The sequence below is a fragment of the Piliocolobus tephrosceles genome, chromosome 10 (genome assembly GCF_002776525.5).
Source record: "Piliocolobus tephrosceles isolate RC106 chromosome 10, ASM277652v3, whole genome shotgun sequence".
Taxonomy (NCBI): domain Eukaryota; kingdom Metazoa; phylum Chordata; class Mammalia; order Primates; family Cercopithecidae; genus Piliocolobus; species Piliocolobus tephrosceles.
The window spans coordinates 27,647,037-27,668,675 of record NC_045443.1 but is presented as its reverse complement, the minus strand read 5'-3'; the positions used below and the strand labels follow the sequence as shown (position 1 = coordinate 27,668,675).

At 38.8% G+C, this 21,639-nt stretch overlaps 1 protein-coding gene across 2 annotated transcripts in view; it reads right to left on the bottom strand.

The window, feature by feature from the left end:
• ARNTL2 (aryl hydrocarbon receptor nuclear translocator like 2) overlaps nt 1-21,639 on the bottom strand; it is a 71,170-nt gene that overhangs the window by 8,057 nt on the left and 41,474 nt on the right. For both annotated transcript variants that reach the window (XM_023209022.1, XM_023209023.1), the window contains 9 exons: nt 16,167-16,246; nt 14,414-14,506; nt 13,154-13,271; nt 12,212-12,355; nt 3,633-3,873; nt 3,044-3,150; nt 2,733-2,883; nt 1,733-1,791; nt 891-999 (listed from right to left, as the gene is read on the bottom strand). In XM_023209022.1, coding sequence (XP_023064790.1) covers nt 891-999; nt 1,733-1,791; nt 2,733-2,883; nt 3,044-3,150; nt 3,633-3,873; nt 12,212-12,355; nt 13,154-13,271; nt 14,414-14,506; nt 16,167-16,246 — 1,102 coding nt within the window. The remainder of the gene's footprint in view (nt 1-890; nt 1,000-1,732; nt 1,792-2,732; nt 2,884-3,043; nt 3,151-3,632; nt 3,874-12,211; nt 12,356-13,153; nt 13,272-14,413; nt 14,507-16,166; nt 16,247-21,639) is intronic.

Genomic DNA, 21,639 nt, shown 5'->3' with positions numbered 1-21,639 from the left:
GGCCCCAGTGTGTGATATTCCCCTTCCCGAGTCCAAGTGATCTCATTGTTCAGTTCCCACCTATGAGTGAGAACATGCAGTGTTTGGTTTTCTCTTCTTGTGATAGTTTGCTAAGAATGATGGTTTCCAGCTGCATCCATGTCCCTACAAAGGACGCAAACTTATCCTTTTTTATGGCTGCATAGTATTCCATGGTGTATATGTGCCACATTTTCTTAATCCAGTCTGTCACAGATGGACATTTGGGACAGGGTCTTGCTCTTTTGCCTAGACTGGAGTACAGTAGCAGGATCACAGCTGACTACAGCCTTGACGCTGCCCCACCAGCCCCTCTCCCTCCACCCCACTCCAGTGATCCTCCCACCTTAGCATCCCAAGTAGCTGGGATTACAGGTGTGTACCACCATATCCAGCTAATTTTTTTTTTTTTTTGGTAGAGATGGGGTTTTGCCATGTTGCCCAGGCTGGTCTCAAACTCCTGGACTCAAGCAATCTACCTGCCTTAGCCTCCCACAGTACTAGGATTACAGGCATGAGCCACTATGCCCGGCTACACGGTGGTTATTTTGACTAGATCCACATTATATTCACAGTTTAGTTTAAGGAACAGGACATTCTTACAATTCTGTCTTCCTGTTGAAAAACAGCTTCTATCTGAAGTTATTTGAGTTATCTTTTATGTACCTTTGTGAATTTTAAAGTTTTTTTTTCATATTGGTATGAACATTTCTTGGAAAATTTATCTTTTTTGTTGCTACTGCAAAGATAATATTTTCCATTATATTAAACCAGTTATCATTTGTATATAGGAAGACTACTGATTTTTGTATATTGGTTTTATAAATACGACATTTTTACTTTTGAAAATATTTGCAGCAACAAAACATTACCTCTGTAAATCCAGAATTTCATTTGCAATATCTGTTCCAATACTACCAGCACCAAGTACTGTTCCAGCAGACATTCCAGGTACACTCATACAAGACTGTCGAGAGGATTCTAAGTAACAGCAAAAGGAGAAATTCAATTAAGGACTTTATCTTTCCTTCAATTCAAATAATTTCACAGTTCTCTCCTTAAAAGAAACAGGCTAGCTGCATCCAAAAATGTTAGAAAACACTCATCTTTGCATTACAAATGTAATTCATGATGCTCTTTGAATCAAATGTGTAGAAAGTCACTGAGGGTACAATCGTGACTTGTAACACTTGAGTCCAGTCTCTTCCCACTTTAACCTCCCCATCAATACTACTTCAATGTTACCAGGATTTTTATTTTTACAAATAATACATTAATATATTCCTGTGAAAAATTATTTGTGAAAAACTAACACAGATAAGCAAAAACTCCCCCTAATACTTTTCATTCATTTGTCCAAGTGACAAGGAACAATGTTAGCTGCTAGGGCTGAATAATGGATAAAACATCATTCTTGCTCTTAAAGAACTCAGTCTACTGGAAAGCAAGTAGAACGAACAACTAACTGCAGTACAATGCAAGATTATAACAGAAATGTGAGCAAAGGTGATACCTCTGGGGGTTTAAATGGGATATCTGTTTCTTGTTGAACTTAGTCTCTTCTAAACCAAAGTTGGGATTCCTATAACCCAACCTGTAGAACTCCTTTTAATTTCACCTTCAAATTTTCCCCTCTCCAGGCCAGAGAAAGATAATGATAGTCTTAATAATATGTCTTAGTAGTAAGTCTTTCATCATCTAAAACTAAGCTTACCTTCTGATGATTGAGAGCTACAAGGAAAAAATGATGCTTCTCCAGGCTCACTACGTCCCCTAGAATTAAAAACACCACAGATGATTTGTTTTCTAAGGTGAACGAAACTGTTATAGCAACTACACCAAGCTCTGTATATTTAATTTGTCAATTTGTGGCCCATTTATGTTTTATATACACATATTGTTAGTATCACCACCAGAAATCAAGGTCTTAATGTACTAAGTATCACGGCATTTGCCAAATGCCCCATTCCCCTATAAAGTACATGTTCTCGCAGTAACAAACTCTCAGTTCATGTATTAATAATAAGTAGGCAAAGATTACTGGGATGGGTGACAGGAAAATACTGGAGGTATTAAACTTTTTTAAAAATTATTTTTCACTCAGTATTGTAGATAAGGAAACAACTGGTTCAAGGAAACCTTATAGCAGTATCAAGAGAAACTTACAGAAATAAAGTAAGACTTAGAATGAGGCCATCCTAGTCTACTATAAAATCGGGAAAACTTGGCTCTTCCTTCAGGCTGACACAGCGACAGACCAGGGCTTGCTAAAGCAACACCTGGGCTGGATTTCTGTTCTTCCCCATGCTGGGCATGCCTACACAGACGTGGTGGCACCCCAGGCTTACAAGATGTGCAGGTAAAAATGACAGGGAGGACAAAACAATTTCTTACAATAATGCACAGTTGAAATCCATGTCTGCACTGTTTACTGAATGGCCATGGAAGGTAGGAAGAAAATGGTTGAATAAATGCCTTTACCCTCACTTATTATATCAAGTAAGAAGAAATATATTACAAAAATGAAAACTTTTAGCTTAATTCTGAGAACTAATGTCACTGAACAGTAAATGACTTGCTCAAAAGATAAATCTCAAGTTATAATAAAAGGCCAGAGGATCATACGGTTTTAATGGTTTAGCAAGATGAGAGGAAAAAAGCAGAGAGACTCATTTGAAATCAATATAAAGGTCTTAACATAAAAATTTACTTACAAAACTAAAGTGTTGACAGATACAATATATTCTAGTTCTTTCGTCCAAGGATTTGTGAAACTAAACCATTGGCTTTTTAAAGTTACGAAAGAGCCATCTTTTGCTCTGAATTTGTAGGAATCTGTAAGTATTTTCTCCTTACTCTGTAGAACTTAATGAGAAAAGATAATTATCAGCATAACAGTCTACCACTATAAAAATCAACGTTGTGAGGAATAATTCAAATTTCAAATTTCACAGGAATGGGAAATTAAGAGTTAAAGCTGTCATTTTGAATTCCCCAAAATGTCTTCTGCTCAATGCATACCTACCTGCTTTGTGCTTGTCAGTCAAATTACTATGGTCATCTTGATGAAAATATTCATAACAAGAAGTTCCCAAAAGTTCCTGGGGCAGATATCCTAAAATTGCTGTTGCCCTGGTTTTAAATCGAAAATAAACTTCAGAAGTGGTGAGTGTACTCCCTCCCAGAAGACTGTAGGCCCACATATGGTCAGGATAGTAAAGAAGTGCACAGGGTAGGGGATGAGTGACCATGCACATCACTGGGCTCCTGTCGGTTGCCCTAGACCCAGACTAGAGTTGCAACACAGAACAGACACCCAGGCACGAGGCCTCCACCCAATCCAGGCTGTGCTCTTACTAGCTTTTGCCAGTAAAATCATGGCCACAGACCATGCCCAGTTTCTGCACCACTGGCTAAGAGACATTCTTCCAAGTTTACATGTTGGCTTAAACAAATTTACTGACATGTCCATATCCTTATTTCATTTAAACTTTATTTTCTGTTCTGAAACAGCAAAAAAAAAAAAAAAAAATCTAGCAGTGCTACTAAGACACGTCTTTAATAGCTTCAAACATCCTATTGAATTCTAATCATTATAACATGTAAATGTTTACCTTTGATCTACATAGACAAATTTTCCATTCATTGCAAACCGGGTTATAAATTCAGTCGGTTTCACATGAATCTCTCCACTGTTCTGTGGAATAATATATGGCTGTAATCTTCCAATGGCCACAAGGCAGGTAAAATTACTGTTGTCTTTCTTACTGTTCCTTTCTTCTTCCATTCCAACAATATTTGGAGGCCAGCTTCTCAAGTAACCAGTGCAGTGGATAGTATAGAATTTTCTATGCTCTAATTCAAAGATTTTTCAAAAGGACATTTAGATCATTATAAATAAATCATTAAATTTCTTATATTGACATCTATAATAGTTATAATTGTGCTATAAAATGCTCTTTAAATATGCTAAAATATGAAAGGGGAATGGTATTCCATTGAAAAAATATCATCAATTTTGATTATTTCATGACTTTATTATTAACAGGTTATTTTTCTCAGGAACTAAATTGTATGTACTACATGAAAAAGCAAACAGGTTGCTTTATTTTAGTATTAACTAGGTCTATGACTTCATGTACTTCCAAGTCAATTTTTAAAATTACAGTAATTTACATCTGTTGGAAATATTAATCCTCATGCCCCCTTGTAATACTGTTTTCAGCTTATTAAGTTTTTTGGTATATTGTAACTTATATTCAAAAGTTTAAAAAGACATTTAAGTCATTATGTATGCATTCTTAAATTTCTTATGTTAGTGCTTATAATGGTTAATAGATATATAAGGTTATAATAGATTATAGAAACATTTTAAAGAACACTTGGAGAAATTTATAATGAAAAGTATAAAAATAAAATAAATTTCACTTTTTAGGAAAATCCCAAGCAATTAACTCATAGGAAGAAGCTTGTCAAGCATGTCCACCAAAATAATAAAAAATTGGAAATACTCTATATGCTCAAATATCATGTTTAAGCAAACAATAAATCCAATACTGGCATAAACAATAAGCAGGATACAGATTACGGCATGCCACAAAAGTGATTTAAAGGTTAAAAAGTAGGGGAAAAGCCTGATAAAAAATTATTTGAAACAGCTGTTTTTATGGTAAGCTTTAGAAAAGATTGGAACAATGAACGTTTTAAATTGGCACTATTTGGTAAGACTTCCACTACAATAAATCCTTTAAATTTTCGTTTAAATAGAACGATATGAATTGTCATATAAGATAGTAGTTAACAATAATAGCAAAGATTTAGAGACCACTTTATGTGTCAGTCTGTTTTAAGTGCGTTAAAACGTGTAACTCATTTAATCTTAACAGTTCTGTGGGATGTTCTAGCATCTCCATTGTCTTTGGAAACTGAGTTAATGGCAAGGTCACAGCAGGTACAGGATGGAGCTGGGGTTAAAACTCAGGCTGGTTCTAGAGCCCACTTTCTAAACCACTAACGCCACACCATTTGCTGATAGTAAGTGCTCTGTCACCAAAGATGTTCAAATAGGAGTTGCCTGGGTGACAGAAGGGGAGGGGTACAAAGGTGTTCCAGCCAGAGGGAATGACCAGTGAGAACTGAGAGAGAGCGGTCAGATGCGGCTGAAGCATGCGCTGCAGTGGGAAAGACTGGAAAATAAAGCAGGGAACAGAGGGCAGGTTGTTAAGCCACACATAAAACCTTGTATCCAACATCTAACAAACACCACTCCCTTCCCAGGCCACAGATGCCCTAAATTACAAAACTCCTTATCTCTTCCAACCCAAACCCAGTCTTTATCACTTATTCCCTACCCTGTTTCCTGGCCATGATCAACCTAGGCAGTTCAAAGAGAAATCTGGGGGTCATCCTAGGCTCTACCTCCTCCTAACAACCCAGATACCTCAAAGGAATTAAAATTGAGTAAGTATGAATAAAGGTTTTCATTCATATTAACAAAACCAGATGGCAGTTAAAAATAAAAGGGCTTATACATCAGGTTTGGCATTCCTGCAAACTTATAAATGATACTGACTAAAAATATTCCACTCTACTGAAAATAGAGACTTCAGAAAGTATATTTTTTATTTATATATGTAATCTCATCACACAGAACCTAGCTTGTTGCATTTATTTCTCTCTTACAACAGGTTACTATCTATATTTCCAAATTGAACTGTCCCTCAATTCTCACTGTGAACATTTATTCAGTTGGCAATTTTCTAGTTGGGATTGTGTAATTCTATCAACTGCAATTCATTTGATCAGCTATCTAAGTTTTTTTTTTTTTAAATCCCATTTAATCCATTTCCTGTTTAGAAAAGAAAAAATACAGCTCGCTACCAGTGCGTATTCTCAGGACAAATGGGAAATGGGTTAAAAATTCTTATCCCAATAATTCTTTAGCTCTTTATCTAAATATTGGAGTCATGAGGCCTGATCCTTGCCAAACTATTTACTTACATCGGCTCCACAGGCTAGATTCAAGTGTCATCTACTCCATGATTTCCCCAAAGTGTGTAGCGGTGAGAGGAGGGAGAAAAAGCCTGTATTACCCTAAACACTGCCTTAATTTACAGGACATCCTTTCAAAATCCTTTATGAAATATTTCCTCAACACGTTGCAGGCTAGGTCTGTCAACTTGCTGTCTTGCTGTCTTCACTTAAACTCTTGAGGAAGCAGATCCAAAACAAGGATTCAAATACAAGAAGTTAATTTGAGGGGTGGTCCCAGGAAACACTGGCAGGGAACTGGGAAGTGAGACAGGGAAGAGAAGGAAGCTAATAAAGTACCTGAAACCTGCAAGCTCCTGGAGCCACAGGCAGAACTGGCTCCAAAGACCAGAGGAAGAGGTCAGGCAGAGAGTCCTGGCGTTGGACACTGGAGGCCAGTGGCACACCCTGTCTGCAGTGGTGGGTGCTGGGGGGATACGCCACGGGGCACTGACAGATAGCATCTGCCATACGTGCACAAGAAACAAGTGGATTCTGGGTGTACTGTTGTACTTCCTCCTCATGCACAATTATCTCACGAAGATAAATTTAAGAAACACTTAAGACATTTGGTGGCAGTCATCCGTCCTTCATCGGCCTGCAATTTCACAAGTTCAGATACCCAAGTAATTATCTCTCTACCTTAGAAGCTTTTTCAGAGTTTGAATCCATGACATGAAGGTTTGATTCAGGATATAAATAATTTTTTAAAACGTCAATGTTATTTTTAAAAAATCTTTTATTATGTAAAATCTCAAACATAATGTAAAATCAGAAATAAACTTGGGTAACTCATCTTGAGAAATCCTGAGAAATGACCTTTCCATAAATCTTAAATTCAACTTTCAATTAAAATAAAAAGGGCTGCTCTCTAGTCTTCCTCTAAGTTTAAATGTAACTGACATGTCATGGTAAAAGGGAAGGAAAACACGTTTACTAACCACAGGCTTTCATCATTAATATTGAGGGGTCTTAAAACACAGTGAATTGGCCGGGCACGGTGGCTCATGCCTATAATCCCAGCATTTTGGGAGGCCGAGGTGGGCGGATCACAAGGTCAGGAGATCAAGACTATCCTGGCTAAAATGGTGAAATCCCGTCTCTACCAAAAATACAAAAAATTAGACAGGTGTGGTGGCACGTGCCTGTAATCCCAGCCACTTGGGAGGCTGAGGCAGGAGAACTGCTTGAATCCATGAGGCGGAGGTTGCAGTGAGCCGAGATCGAGCCACTGCACTCTAGCCTGGGTGACAGAGCAAGACTCCATCTCAATATACACATACATACATACATACATACATACATACATAAAATCACAGTGAATTCCACTGGTTAATTACTATTCGAAAGAGTAATTTCAAAGCGATCATATGCAACATGTAATTTCACTTGACAGACACTCTCCTTGGTTACAGCAGAAGACAAAATGACCCTCACCAAGGTAATTCAGGTGGCAATCAGGGTTTACATTCTGCAGTTACCTTATCCTGCACCAGCTGTCTATAGGCAGTTCTCAAACCAGGTCCTGCAAGGACTGATTTCTGACACATTCCCTTACCATTGCTTAGGCCTGTGCCTTTGGTGCAGAACTCTGTTGTGTTCAAGTGAGTACTTGGTTCCAGGGCTTGAGCAGATTCAAAACTCCTTTTTGAAAAGATATTTGCCTCTGTGTGCAGGCATCTGTGTGGCCCAGCCTGGCATGGGAGTGAACATCCTTGTGTGGGCAGGAACACATTCCTACAGCAGGCGCCCACTCCCTCACTGTGTGTCTGCTGCGAAAATCATCCAGAATCTCTTTCCCTAAAACCTTATGGCATCTAGGAAGCTAATGTAGTAGGTGGCATGGCATAGTGGAAAGAATACAGATTTTAAAGCCAGATTGCTGACTCTGTCACTCTCTATGTGACTTTAGAAAAATTACACAACCTTCTAAAAGTGCAGTTTCCTCGTCTGCAAGACAGGGATGCTCTGCACAGAACTGTTAGGGAGATTAAACTGGGTAATTATGCAACGTGCTTGGCATATAGTAGAATCTTAATAATTATTCACTCACTCCTTTCTCTCTTGCGTTTTTCTCTTCTCTTCTTTCTGAGCTGCAAATAGCTACTATTTATTGAGTGCTTCCTAGGAGCCGAGCACCGCATGAGCCACAGGTATTCCCAACCACACTCTCAGGAGATGCTGTTATTACCCACTGTATTAGCCTGTTCAGGCTGTCGTAACAAAATTCCAGACTGGGTGGCTTAAATAACAGAAATGTTGTATAGGGGTCTACCCTTATAACCTTGTTTACCCTTAATTACATCTTTAAAGGCTCTAACTACGGATACAGTCACACTGAGGCCTAGAGCTTCAACATACAAACTTTGGGTGAAAACAATGCACCCCGTCCCACCCATTTTCCATATATTAGGAGAAACTTGCCTAAGGTCACACAATTGTTAAGCAGCAGACCTGACACTAAAACCCTACTGAATTCAGGGCCCAGGCCCTTTCTACTCTGTCCTACAGCACGGCTGTTGGGAGGCAGAGACTAGTGGGAGAACCTGGAACATCAGAGCGACTCAACAATTTATTTGTTCCTTTAGTTCCTCACAGAATTCAACTACGAATTAACTCTAATTGACCATTTGCCAGATATTCTTGAAATATCTATATTTTCCCAGTAAGATTATCATGTATTTCAAAGGAAAGAAATCATTCCTACTTCTTCTATAAATCTGTAAAACTTGCAATAAAAAAATCCTTTTAGGAACCCTATGGAAGGACTAAAATTTGATTAGCACATTCTCAAGAATGTTGCTTGGTTGGTTTTTTTTCTTAAATGTATGACTATACACATGCATTTTTGTTTGAAAATTGAATATTTAAAAAACTGCTTCAAAATACTATAGCAGGGCTACAGAGTTCTACAGACGACATCCCACTTTCCTTCTTGTAGCTTTGCAAAGGGTTAAAAGACTGCAGGTTATTAGACGTCCAAGATTATCATCAGTGACTGACTTGAGCTCCCATATCTAGGAAAATCCTCCAAGACTGTATATATTCAGTCATGTGTTGTCTAGAATTTCACAAAACAATGAGAGGAAGAATTCAAGGCGACAGAAAGGAGGAGAAGCCCAGACAAGGTGGAGTCCTGCTATTGCTTTGTGACTTCTAGTTCCATATTTGAAGCCAAATTTTAAAATGCCAATTTAATTAACAGACATTTATTTTCAGCAAGGCCCAGATGCCTTTAGTTCTCAGGGCAGAGCCTTTTCAGATTTCTTTCTCATGAGAACTATGGTATAGAAAATGATCCAAGCTGTTTGCAGTCTGAGGTTGGGCTGCCATAGCAAAATAGCAGATGTGGTAGCTTCAACACCAGGAACTTATTTTCTCTCAGTTCTGGAGGCTGGAAGTCTGAGATGGAGGTGTCAGCAGGGCTGCGTTCTGGTGAGGGCTGTCTTTCTGGCTTGCAGATACCCAACAACTTGCTGTGTGCTCACATGGCCTTTCCTTGCTCACTGCATTCATGCAGAGACAAAAAGCTCTCTGGTGCCTCTCCTTACAAGACCACTAATCCCATGATGAGGGCCCCATCCTCATGACCTCATCCAAACCTAATTATCTCCCAAAGGCCCAATCTCCAAATACCATCATGTCAGGAATTAAGGCTTCAACATAGGAATTCTGGGGACACAATTCAGTCCACAGCATTTGCTAAAAACTTCTTTAGACAAAATCTAAAAAATACGTTGAAATTGCTTCCTTAGGTAAAAGAGAAAGATGATAATGTATATTCATTCATTTAATTTATAATTGTTCCTGTGGATTTGAGAGTGGTTATGTGGTCAGTCAGCTAGGAACAAGGGACAAGAGGATCGTCACTTATGCCTTCAGAAAGTGTTTATTGAGTGTCTATCATGGGCCAGAAACAACAGACAGAAATGTAGCTCTCATTCCAATGCAGGAGGAAAGTATCAAAAAGTTAAGTAATTTCAATACATTGTAGAAGAGCAGCAAATCTGAGAGAAGCTCAGGATTACTGATGTGGGTACCTGGGATGCAAGCCACCAAAGTTGGGAGGGTATTGGGGATCGTTTCCTGGAAAGAGGGGATGCCTGAGTTTTAATGTCCAGGGTCTGCGGACAGACTTGTGTGTTGTAGTCAGGCGTGGTGGCTCACACCTGAAATCCTAGCCTTTTGGGAGGCTGAAGTGGGAGGAATGCTTGAGGCCAGGAGTTTGAGACCAACCAGAACAGTATAGCAAGATCCCATCTCTATAAAAAAATGTTAAACTTAGAGGGATGAGGTGATACATATCTGTAGTCTCAGCTACTTGGGAGGCTGAGTTGGGAAGATCATTTGAGCCCAGGAGTTTAAGGCTGCAGTGAGCTATGACTGTACCACTGCACAAGTGTGTTGTGTCTGTAACTGTTACAAAGTGAATAGCAACAAAAAACTGAGAAAATAATCTTTCAGTATTCAAAAACTACTATTAATTCAGCAAAGATGTCACTCAACATCACACTTTCCACTACCTACTTATTAGTTTACATGTTTCTTGGCTGTCTGTAGCATATGAGGGCCATCTCACATAAGGTCCACTACAGCAGTACTTGTCTGCCTGCTCCCTAGTGTGTCCTTTGCATTTGGCATAGTACCCGGCACATAGTAGGCACTCAATAAACTGTTCATTCACCAACATCTATTGTTGTCAGACAATGATCTCAGGTTTATCCCAATCATTTTCCCCTCAGCACAGCCAATGTGCAGGGGTCTTTTTAGAAATAAGACTGTGAAAGAAGCTAGGAGAAAATACAACTTGGGGAGGAATCTTTAGTCCCATTACTGGGTATACACCCAAAGGAAAATCATTCTACCGAAAAGACATATGCACTTGTATGTTCATTGCAGCACTGTTCACAATAGCAAATACATGAAATCTGCCTAGGTGCCCATCCATGGTGGATTAAAGAAAAGTGGGCTACATATAAACATATAAATCATGGAATACTACACAGCCATAAAAAAGAATTAAATCATGTCCTTTGCAGCAATGTGGACACAGCTGGAGGCTATAATCCTAAGTGATTAATGCAAGAACAGAAAACCAAATACCACATGTTCTCACTTGTAAGTAGGAGCTAAACATTGAGCATATAAGGACGTAAACATGGGAACAACAGACACTGTGAACTATTAGAGGGGGAAGGGAGGGAAGGGCGTGTGGGTTGAAAAACTATCTACTAGGTACTATGCTCACTACCTTAGTGCAATATACCCATGCAACAAGCCTGCACATGTAGTCCCTGTATCTAAAATAAATGTTGAAAAAATTTAAAAAAAGAATAGTATTTTCATGAGGACTAAAACACTTAGCACGGTATCTGGCACAGGGTAAGTGTTAAATAAATGAGTATTAGCAATTAGCATTTTAGGTGTTTGTCAAAAAATATTCTAACCAAAACTTGTAAATAAATTGAATTTTGTGGCTCCATATAAATATCCTTTTAAAGGATAGGAAAGCAAATCCCATGTTGAAATTTGCCTACGAAATCCTATATCTAATAGCTTAATATGCTCTTAGGCAAAAAAGTCTTGAGACATTTTGTAGTCCCCGAAATTTCCCAATTAAGTTAAATAGATGACTATTTAATCAATTCAAAAAGTAAATATCTGCAAGACAAATCTAGCAAAGGATCATAAGAAAACAAATGAGATATTTACCAAAGAATCAACATCTCATAAAAAATAAAAATCACACCTGGAACATCTTAAGAAACTTTCACCAAAATTAGTCAGATCAGGCTCTTGTACTATTGACTTTTTTTTTTTTAACATCTAACTTTTATATTTTAAAGAGTAATAATGAAGTTTCATAGCAAAAGTTTTATTTCTATCTCTTGTGATTTTTTCCCATTTGATAGGCCCCAAACTACAATTTCAATAATACCATTAAAATCTTGGGTAACAAAGACAATATGTAATTACCTGATAAATTCAAAAGATATGATGAACCAATCTAAGTAATTTTGGTTTAAAAAAAAATCTTATTTTTAAGATGTTTTTGGATTCAAGTATTTCCCTTGACCATATATTTTATTTTTCTGTACAGAAAATATTTAGGACATTAATTTTATATCCACGCTTTGCATCACTTGACATTTCAAAATGATACCTTTCTTCTTTGGGTTGGGTAAGCATTCATGCTCTTCTTTGACAGAGATTTTACAACTCTTTATCCGACAGAAAAAAGATCGTCTTGAGCCAGAATACACACGTGTCCTTCCAGTGTGGAAATTACTGTGAACTTGCAAACCAGCTTTTGTAGCAGAAGGGGGTGAGAGAACAGGTGGAAAAGAATATTGTCAAATAATTTTGAAATTTATCTTCCAACATTTTCTGATCATCTATTATTGAGAAAGGAAATAGTTTTTTAAAGCAATGGCATGATTGTACAGTAAACCCTAAAGTGAAACACACCCAAAAAATGTATTTGTCAAGCAATCACATTTTGATAATTTATAGACATTTGCAATTTATCTTTCTTTTTCCCCAAATGGGAAAGAAAAAAGTTAATTTAAGTGAAATGAAATAAAAATTAAATTAAAAAATGATATAAACCTCAACTATTACAGGAATCAATTTTTTATATTTCACATAATTATTTGGTACTAGGCATTTTCAGAGAAGAAAAAATACTTACACTTCCCAAACGCAATTATACAAGGTCTTTCATACAGAAAAGACCTAATCCATATACAAAAGAGGATAATTGTCTTTTAGCACGTAGCTAAATAATGGGAACTTCAGCAATTTTTTATCCAAAATGACACTTTCTTGTAAAGGTTTTATTTGTATATGAAAAATAGCAAATATGAAGCAATCATATTTTCCCCAAACAAAGCATCTTCATATGAACGCATTTGTGTTTCTATATGTCTGTATGAATATAGGAATTTTCTCTACAGCTATATATATTAACTATGATGTAAAGTTTACAAAATAATTCTCTTTTGATAAAAGCTTAGTTAGCTATATTAAAAACACCGTGTAGCTAAACTTTTAGGTGATCACTACATTTACATAAAATAATAAGCATGCAGAAATGGACACTTACTTTTGGCATCTATTAGCTTTTCTCTTGGTGAAGTATCAAAAGAAGAAAGTTGTTCCTTTACTTTGGCAACATCTTTTGGATGCAAGAAGTCAAATAAGCTTTGTCCAGTCAAACTAGCCTATTCATAAGGTAGACATTCATTTAAAATCAGTACCATGCTTTTTCTACATTTCTTGATGCATACAATAAATGTCCTTTTTTGTTAAAGGTTGATTTTTCTCAAGCTCAAAGATATGTTCACGACACTATGTGACATGAACTTAGTGTTCAAAGCAGGGTGATACTTGTAAACAGAAAAAAATACATGCATATAGAACCATCCCTGGATACACACAAACCATATACAAACACTAATTGCTAGTATTCCGCTAAATCTTGTAACTAAATCATTGTTAACATGATACTTGTAAATGATTGTGATTTATTTTGAACTTTTTTGTCCTTGTTAAAAAAAAGAGATTACATGATAGTATAATATAGAAATCACAGAATATCTGTGACTTTATCAGACATTTACCATACTGTTTAAAAAATTACCATACTATTGATAAGTAAAACCCAACCCAGAATACCTCTCACTTCCCATTCCACCACTTCCACTATGCACAGCATCCCCAGGTCTATGCCTTTGCTGATACAGTCCCATTCCTCAGAACTCACCACCCCTTCCCTATCCCTTGGCCACTCCAGCCAAATTGCCTTTGACTCCCTAGACTTCGGGACTCCCTTCTTTCTCCCAGCCTGAAATGTTTCCTCGCCTTCTCTACATCTCGCTTCTGACAAGCCTCACAGACATCCTACTTCATGTGTGATGCCTTCCCTGACCCACAGTGTCCACCCCTCTTCTGAATTACTGTATTACCCAAGCAAACATTCCTATAGACAACAGGACTAATGGAGCAGCCGATACAAGTAGGCTGAATTGTTTGGCAGTTAGACATTTCATTCTAAAAAAAAACCTGTGTGGTTAATATAAGTCTATATCCAGAACTCTCTAAGGCGGATCAAGTTTCTGAATCTGAAAAGCTGAGGACTAAACCCTGAATCATGGGAATCCCTACATGACCCTGAGCAGCCAGTAAGTCTCTAAAGAGCCTCTTCTTTGCAAAGTCAGTGCCCAGTAGGACTGGATTCACTAACTTGAAACTTAAGTGATACCCTAAACTGTCAGTCACCTGTGTGTTTGGGGGTGTGTGTGTGTGCATGTGTGGGTGTGTTTGCCATCTCCAATTAGAATATGGAATCATGAGGTTTGGATACCTGATCGTAATTAAGTATTTTGGAGACTGACTTAGAAACGAAGAGAATTTTTCCTCTTTCACATCCAACCACAAATAAGAAGCCTTCTGCAGTCTAGGATTTAAGAAAACAAAAGTGAATATTTAAAAAGATTGTCTGTCTCTTATACACATACACACTTTCAGATTCTGAGGGAGTTATTGTGGCAATAAAACTCACAGAGTAGTTTTACTGAGCTAGTTTTCATAGAGCTAGTAAGATGAATTTTAAGAAATGTTCTTAAGATGCAAACTGATTTATAAAGAACGTCATGTTGAAATTTTATTCTAAATTAATGTTTTGGACATGAAAAGTTTGGCTGCAGAATATTTACTTGAGACATTTCTTAAAAAATTAGGCCAGGTGCTATAGATGAGCCTATGTACAGCACTAAATGAGCCTATATCCCAGCACTCCGAGGCAGGTGGATCTCTTGCGCTCATGAGTTTGAGACCAGCCCGGGCAACACTGGCGAAACCCTGTCTTGACAAAAAATAGAAAAACTGGCTGGGCGTGGTAGTGCACGCCTGTAGTCCCAGCTACTCAGGAGGCTGAGATGGCAGGATGGCTTGAGCCCAGGAGGCAGAGGATGCAGTGAGCTGAGATTGCACCACTGCATTCCAGCCTAGGCAACAGAGCCAGACCTTGTCTCAAAAAATAATAATAAAATAAAATTACCTTTACCAAATCCTACTATACTGCATGCAGAACGATTACCTGTAGATGTGTTGAGGTAGAGGGACTGTGCAGACGGGGGACAAGGAAGCAATGAAGACATCGCACTGTACACCTAGTTATAGTTTTTGAATAATAATAAGGCACCACTCATTCTAAACTAATGCGTCAGCTACTCTCATAAGGTCTACCCAGCAAATCCATGAAGCAGCCTGCATGGAAGTGGGAACATACGGCCACATAGAAAGAGCCTGGCACTCCTGCTGGGCATGCTCTGCAGGGCAGAAGCAGGGTTCCATGAAAGTGTGACTGACGAGTATGTACAGATTGGTCAGAAAGCTTCGAAAGCAAATTGCACATTTTGCCACCTTCAAAAATTTTTTTATCCACACAATATCCTTTATATCCCTGCCAGGAATGCTATATTTAAATTCAGCTGTTTAAATAAAAGAGTGGCTTTTTTTAATTAAAGGAAAAATGGACAAAAATGCGTATGAAGAATCTTTCTATTTAATTCGACTATCGCTTAAAACCTAGTAGTCACACAGCTCATGACCAAGACATTTATCACCTCCGAGGGCATGAGAAGCCAATCACATGATCACAGTTTCCCCTCTAGCCCGGTGAATCTGAAAAGCCATGCACAGGAAATGATGAGGACAGAAATGTCAAAGCACTAACAACTCTAAGTAAGCAATGACTGGCCTCCGAGAAGAACAGGATCCTGAGGGAACAGGATGTCAGGCAGATGGCTTTGAAGGAGGTGGTGATCATGGCGAATAGATCCTATGTGTGAGAGATGGGTAGTATAACATGCTTAGCGCTGAAGACAAGCTTTGCTCTGTAGTGTAGAAAGTGCCTATCCTCTGTCTCTACTTTCATTAACACAAACTAGTAACACATGGCTACTTCTCTATTTTAAATTTCTATATTAAAGGAAATATGGTGTAACATGGAGTCTTGCATGTTTATAACAGGAAGCAAATGGAAGAAAATCTGCCTCGTATTCAAACAGTATTGAAAGCACATATACAACTTAGACAAATATATCTTCAGTTACCTTAAGGATTAAATGTTTGAGCTCATTATCCTGAATAAATGATGGTCTACAATTATTTTCCACATAAGAATTTGTCATGCCTAAAAAGAAAGGAGTCAAGAGTTATTGGAAATACAGTACAGAGGGCAACACGCTCAATGAACATTAGCAATGCTGCTGCTGCTGCTGTTTTCTCTTTTGGCACATTCTAAGACATTTTCTGTCATCATTTTCTTTTTTTTCACTTTCATTTAATTAATTTATTCATTTTTGAGACACAGTCTTACCCTGTTGCCCAGGCTGGAGTGCAGTGGCACCATCTTCAGCTCACTGTAACCTCCACCTCCTGAGTTCAAGTGATTTTCGTGCCTCAGCCTCCTGAGTAGCTGGGATTACAGGCATGCAAAACCACGCCCGGCTAATTTTTTGTATTTTTATTAGAGCCAAATTTTCACTATGTTGGCCAGGCTGGTCTTGAACTCCTGGCCTCAAGCAATCCACTCACCTCAGCCTCCCAAAGTGCTGGGATTACAGGTGTGAGCCACTATGCTCAGCTAATCATTTTCTTTCTTCATTATCACTTGATTAAAATTTCTTTCTTTTAGATTGTGAATTCTTGGAACTACTTTTTCCTTTATATTCAAATATGCACATTAAGAGCTATATATAAAAACATTGTAATAAACTGTACATGAAATAATATTCAAGAATTGATATGCAGTAGTCCCCCCTTAGCTGTGGTTTCAGTTACCTGTGGTCCACTGTGGTCTGCAAACAGGTGAGCACAATACAATAAGATATTTTGAGAGAGCCAAAGAGAGAACATATAACTTTTTTACAGCATATTGCTAAAATTGTCCTAGTTTATTATTAATGTTAATCTCTTACTGTGCCTGATTTATAAGTTAAACTATATCATAGGTATATATGCATAGGAAAAAAAGTACTATGCCTAGGGTTCAGTACTACCCACAGTTTCAGGCATCTACCAGGCTCTTGGAACGTATGCTCCATGGATAAGGGGGAACTACTACAGTTATTTAGATAATGTCTCAGCTAATTAAAGTTGATCATATGAGTTATCTTGAAAGTAAAATTATCAATGTTCTAGTTCTGTGGCCATCTGCTTAGTAGAGCTTTTTGCATGTATCTTCTAAGAATTTTATCTGTTTTGTGCTTTAGAAATGTCAGTTGCTGCATTCCTAAACTGTTTATTTGCACTATGAGCCTATAGACTATCAGTTCCCTTTGGGTGGATTGTTGTTTAACTTGTAAATGAAAAAATTCTCTTAAACCACACCACTATTGAGTGAAACATTGAACTCGTATCTGTAAGAAATAAAGAGAGGATATATTAGTTTTTTAATTGGTATTTTAATTTTTATATATGCAGGAAAGAACAGAAGTGATTGAATATTGTTAATTATACCACCATGTGTTTAGAAAAGTAAGAAGCAGTCAATTTTCACATCAAAGACAGCATCTAAGAAGTTCTGTTCTGTCCTGGAATTATATTAGTAGTGTTGCAGTAGTGTTGACTGTATTTTCCAACTTGTTCAGATTATTACCAGTGAATCTTTGTCAGCAGTTCCTTTTAAATGCAAATCAATAAATTCCCAAAAATTAAAAAAAAAAAAAAAATCCAAGTCTGGAATTCTAAACAAGTGTTATGGATTCATGAGATTTTCCAGTAAGAAAACCCTCTAATGGCAATATAGAGACCTCTATTCTGATAATACATTATTTAAAAAATGTATAAAATATAAATGAAATAATTCATTTTCAGCCCTTAGCACTGAGTTATATTAAAATGAAGTCTCTAAAGCAGCTGCAGAGCTTGTAAAATGATGAGGAATTATCAGGCCAAAACCAAGGGGAATGTTTGACCTGAGAGGAGTAAGGGAATCCACCAACCCAGACATGCAAAGCCCTTCAAGGCCACAAGGGGGCATATGACACAGTCAACAATGCCAAGCAAGCCAGCCCCAGGGCAAGGATGATTCAGAAGTCAGTCAATTTTCCCTTCCTTATATTCCCCAAACTTCTTGACTCCTATCCCCTCTTCCTGGGTACTGTAAGAAAAGTTGCTCTTGCAGGGGAAAGGTGGGGTAACATCCTTAGACATTTTAACCACACATTGGCCCTTGGACGGATCTGTGGCCCAAACTCACCAATGAACTAAGTGGTGGTGGTGGCAAAGTAAGTAGGCGGGGCAGAAAGTCAAAATGCCTCGTGCTATGATTCAGTACAGTTTTCTCAGACTCATAGCACTCTTAAGAGCCTGGCATAGGGAAAAGAAAATCTTTTCTGTTGGAATCTATCTTCACCCTAGGGCTCAGGGAATTCTCCCAATGACTTCTTGTTAATATTACTACACAGCAGCTTGGGAGGGAGCTGAGGAAGGAATGAAGGACGCAGATTCTGAGTGCTAGGTCAGGGAACAGCAATAAATTGATTCTGGGCAAGGTAATGACATTTCAGGTCTGGCCTGCAGCAAGGTTGGCAGAGCACACCAGGCAGAAGTGGGCTGGGAAACCCCGTCAGTGTAAATCAGCCAGCACAGGTGAGCCCTGACTCAGTGAGTGAGTGGGGATGTGCTCAAGAGAAAACAAGGGCAGTGAGAGCAGCGCTGGGGCATGGTAGAGGCCGGCCTGTAAATGCACGCTGTGATGTTCCACACACTTGTCCACACACTGGCTCTCAGAGTTCCCATGGCAAAAACCAACGAGGCAACATGATCACTTACTTTTTTCACAATGTTCATTGGGTTAAAAAACAAGATCAAAATGACAGTAACAATTCCTCCTCCTCTTCTTACCCCACCCCCACCATTAGTGAACACTGTGCTACACTCTACATGCATTACTCTTTACTCTTTTTTTTTTTATTATTATACTTTAAGTTCTAGGGTACATGTGCACAACGTGCAGGTTACATATGTATACTTGTGCCATGTTGGTGTGCTGCACCCATCAACTCGTCATTTACATCAGTTATAACTCCCAATGCCATCGTTCCCCCCTCCCCGCCCCATAATAGGCCCCGGTGTGTGATGTTCCCCTTCCCATGTCCAAGTGACTTCATTGTTCAATTCCCACCTATGAGTGAGAACATGTGGTGTTTGGTTTCTGTTCTTTATTCTTAACAATAGTCCCAGGAGGCAAATGCATCGTCCCTATTTCACAGATGCGGAAACCTGAGGATTAGAATGTCAAATAACTTGAGTAAGTCACATAGCTATGAAGGGAGGAAGCCAGGATTTGAACCACAAGGTCTGCCTTCAGTACGCTACGCACATGCGTGAACCACCGCGCTTCACTGCCCCACCTGGTAATCAGATCGCAGACACAGGACCTCATGCTGCAGAGCAGGGCTACTCCAAATGTGGTCTGCAGACCAATGGTTTTCTTACCAGCAAACTGGTAAGATCGAACGCAGAATTTAAGAATAAGCATTTAGAGGTTTTTATAAAAATGTAACATTGCTGTGACAGCCAAACCCATGATCATTTTTCCATAATTAATTGTATTTTACAATGAACTGGTGGTGGATGGAAGAAACACCTGTTCTTCACCCAGATAGTTTAAAAAGCACTGCTGTAGGGTATAGTGAAAAAAATCACATCACCATCCTTCTGCCTTTAACCTAATTATCCTATGGACCAAAATAACATGATCCACAGGCAGCCCTCTGTTGATATGGCTTCTAAGCTTTTGCCAAGCAAGTGTGGGGATGCTGCGACAATACCCTGGAATGCAGAGCCAGTTGCCTTAAATCATCTTGCTGTGAGCAGCACTGACCAAAGGATCTGGTCAGACTGCGGGGATGAGTTCTTAACCATGTCACCTCTGCTTAGCAGAGCTGACAGCAAAATTTACGCCCTGTTCCAAGGAATCTCCTTTGGACTCACCTCCTCCCTGCCGAGTTTCCACAGCCTCTCCTCTCACTCGTATCACTGCTGTAACATTCATCACACTAGACTCTGACGATCTCTTCCTAAGTCAGTCTTCCTAGTCAGATCACAAACCCTTAAAGGGCAGAGACCTTGCCTCATTAATTTTTATATTCTCAGCACAGAACAGGAATGCAGTTGATGCTCAGATCATGTTTTGTTGAACTAGTCGACTGATTCATGGCTTTTCCCTTAGGTCCTCCTCCCTTAGGACACTGCGAATGTGAAAACACTCAGCTAATTTTAGGGTTGCAATCAAATGACCTCAGTTGAGCCTGTAAATTTTCATTGCTGAAGGATTTAAGGAAAATATTGCAAGCCTCAGCTGTGGGTAAAAGAGAAGCTTATTTCATAACAGACTGTTACGAAAGTAAGATCTCCCATCACGCTCCCAACAGGAAGCACCAGGAGTCCAGGTTAGTGCTGCTCTCCTCTTAGCCAGCTTAACTTGACTTGGTAAAGTGCTTGTATGGTGCCCAGATAATTTCCATTACCCTGAAATATATTTTCCTTTTCCTGGCAGTGTTTGAGATCTAAACTAAGACCCTTGGTCATCCTTTGCTCACTCCCTTTTTATGATTTTTGAGCCAAATTTTACTATAATCTTCTAGATCTTTACAAATCTGCACTTGCAGAGTCTCCTCTGGAATCTTCAGCTTGCTACCTATCCAGGTCTTATCTTTTCCATGCAAATTTACATTATCAGCATTGATAAATCGAAAACTCTATTCCACTTCCATCACCCTGTCTCTCAAGTTGGACTGGGGTTATTCCCAAACCAGGGGTGATTTCTACTGCACATATTGATATGGTTTGGCTCTGTGTCCCCACCCAAATCTCATGTCGAATACTAATCCCTAGTGCTGGAGGTGGGGCCTGGTGGGAGGTGACTGGATCATGCTTGTGGATTTTCCCCTTGGTACTGTGTCGCAATAGTGATTTCTCATGAGATCTGGTTGTTTAAAGCGTGTGGCACCTCCCCGACCCTCTCTTGGTCCTGCTCCTGCCATGTAAGATGCCGGCTCCCGCTTTCCCTTCTGCCGTGAGTAAAAGCTCCCTGAGGCCTCCGAAGAGGCAGATGCCACCATGCTTCCTGAACTGCCCGTGGAACCATGATCCAATTCAACTTCTTTTCTTTATAAATTACCCAGTCTCAGGTATTCCTTCATAGCAATGCGAGAATGGACTAATACACAGGTACATATACACATTTATTACACTTTGATTTAAAATTCAAGCTCAAATTGGGGAACTGCTAAAGCCAGAAATGATGACCCACACACCAAGAGGCATTGGCAAGGACCTCCTTCCCCCAGTGTCTCACATATTTGAGGATACCCTGGAATGGCAACGTGTGATGCATTGTAAGGTACTACTGATAAATCTGAATGAAGCCTTAAGAGAAACTGCAGAGTTTAAGGAAGTTTTCTTTTTGAAGGACAGAAATCTCTCAATAACTTAATAATTAACACTATGCTTCAGAACTTTTTTTTTTTTTTTTTTTGAGACAGGCTGTCACCCAGGTTGGAGTGCAGTGGCACA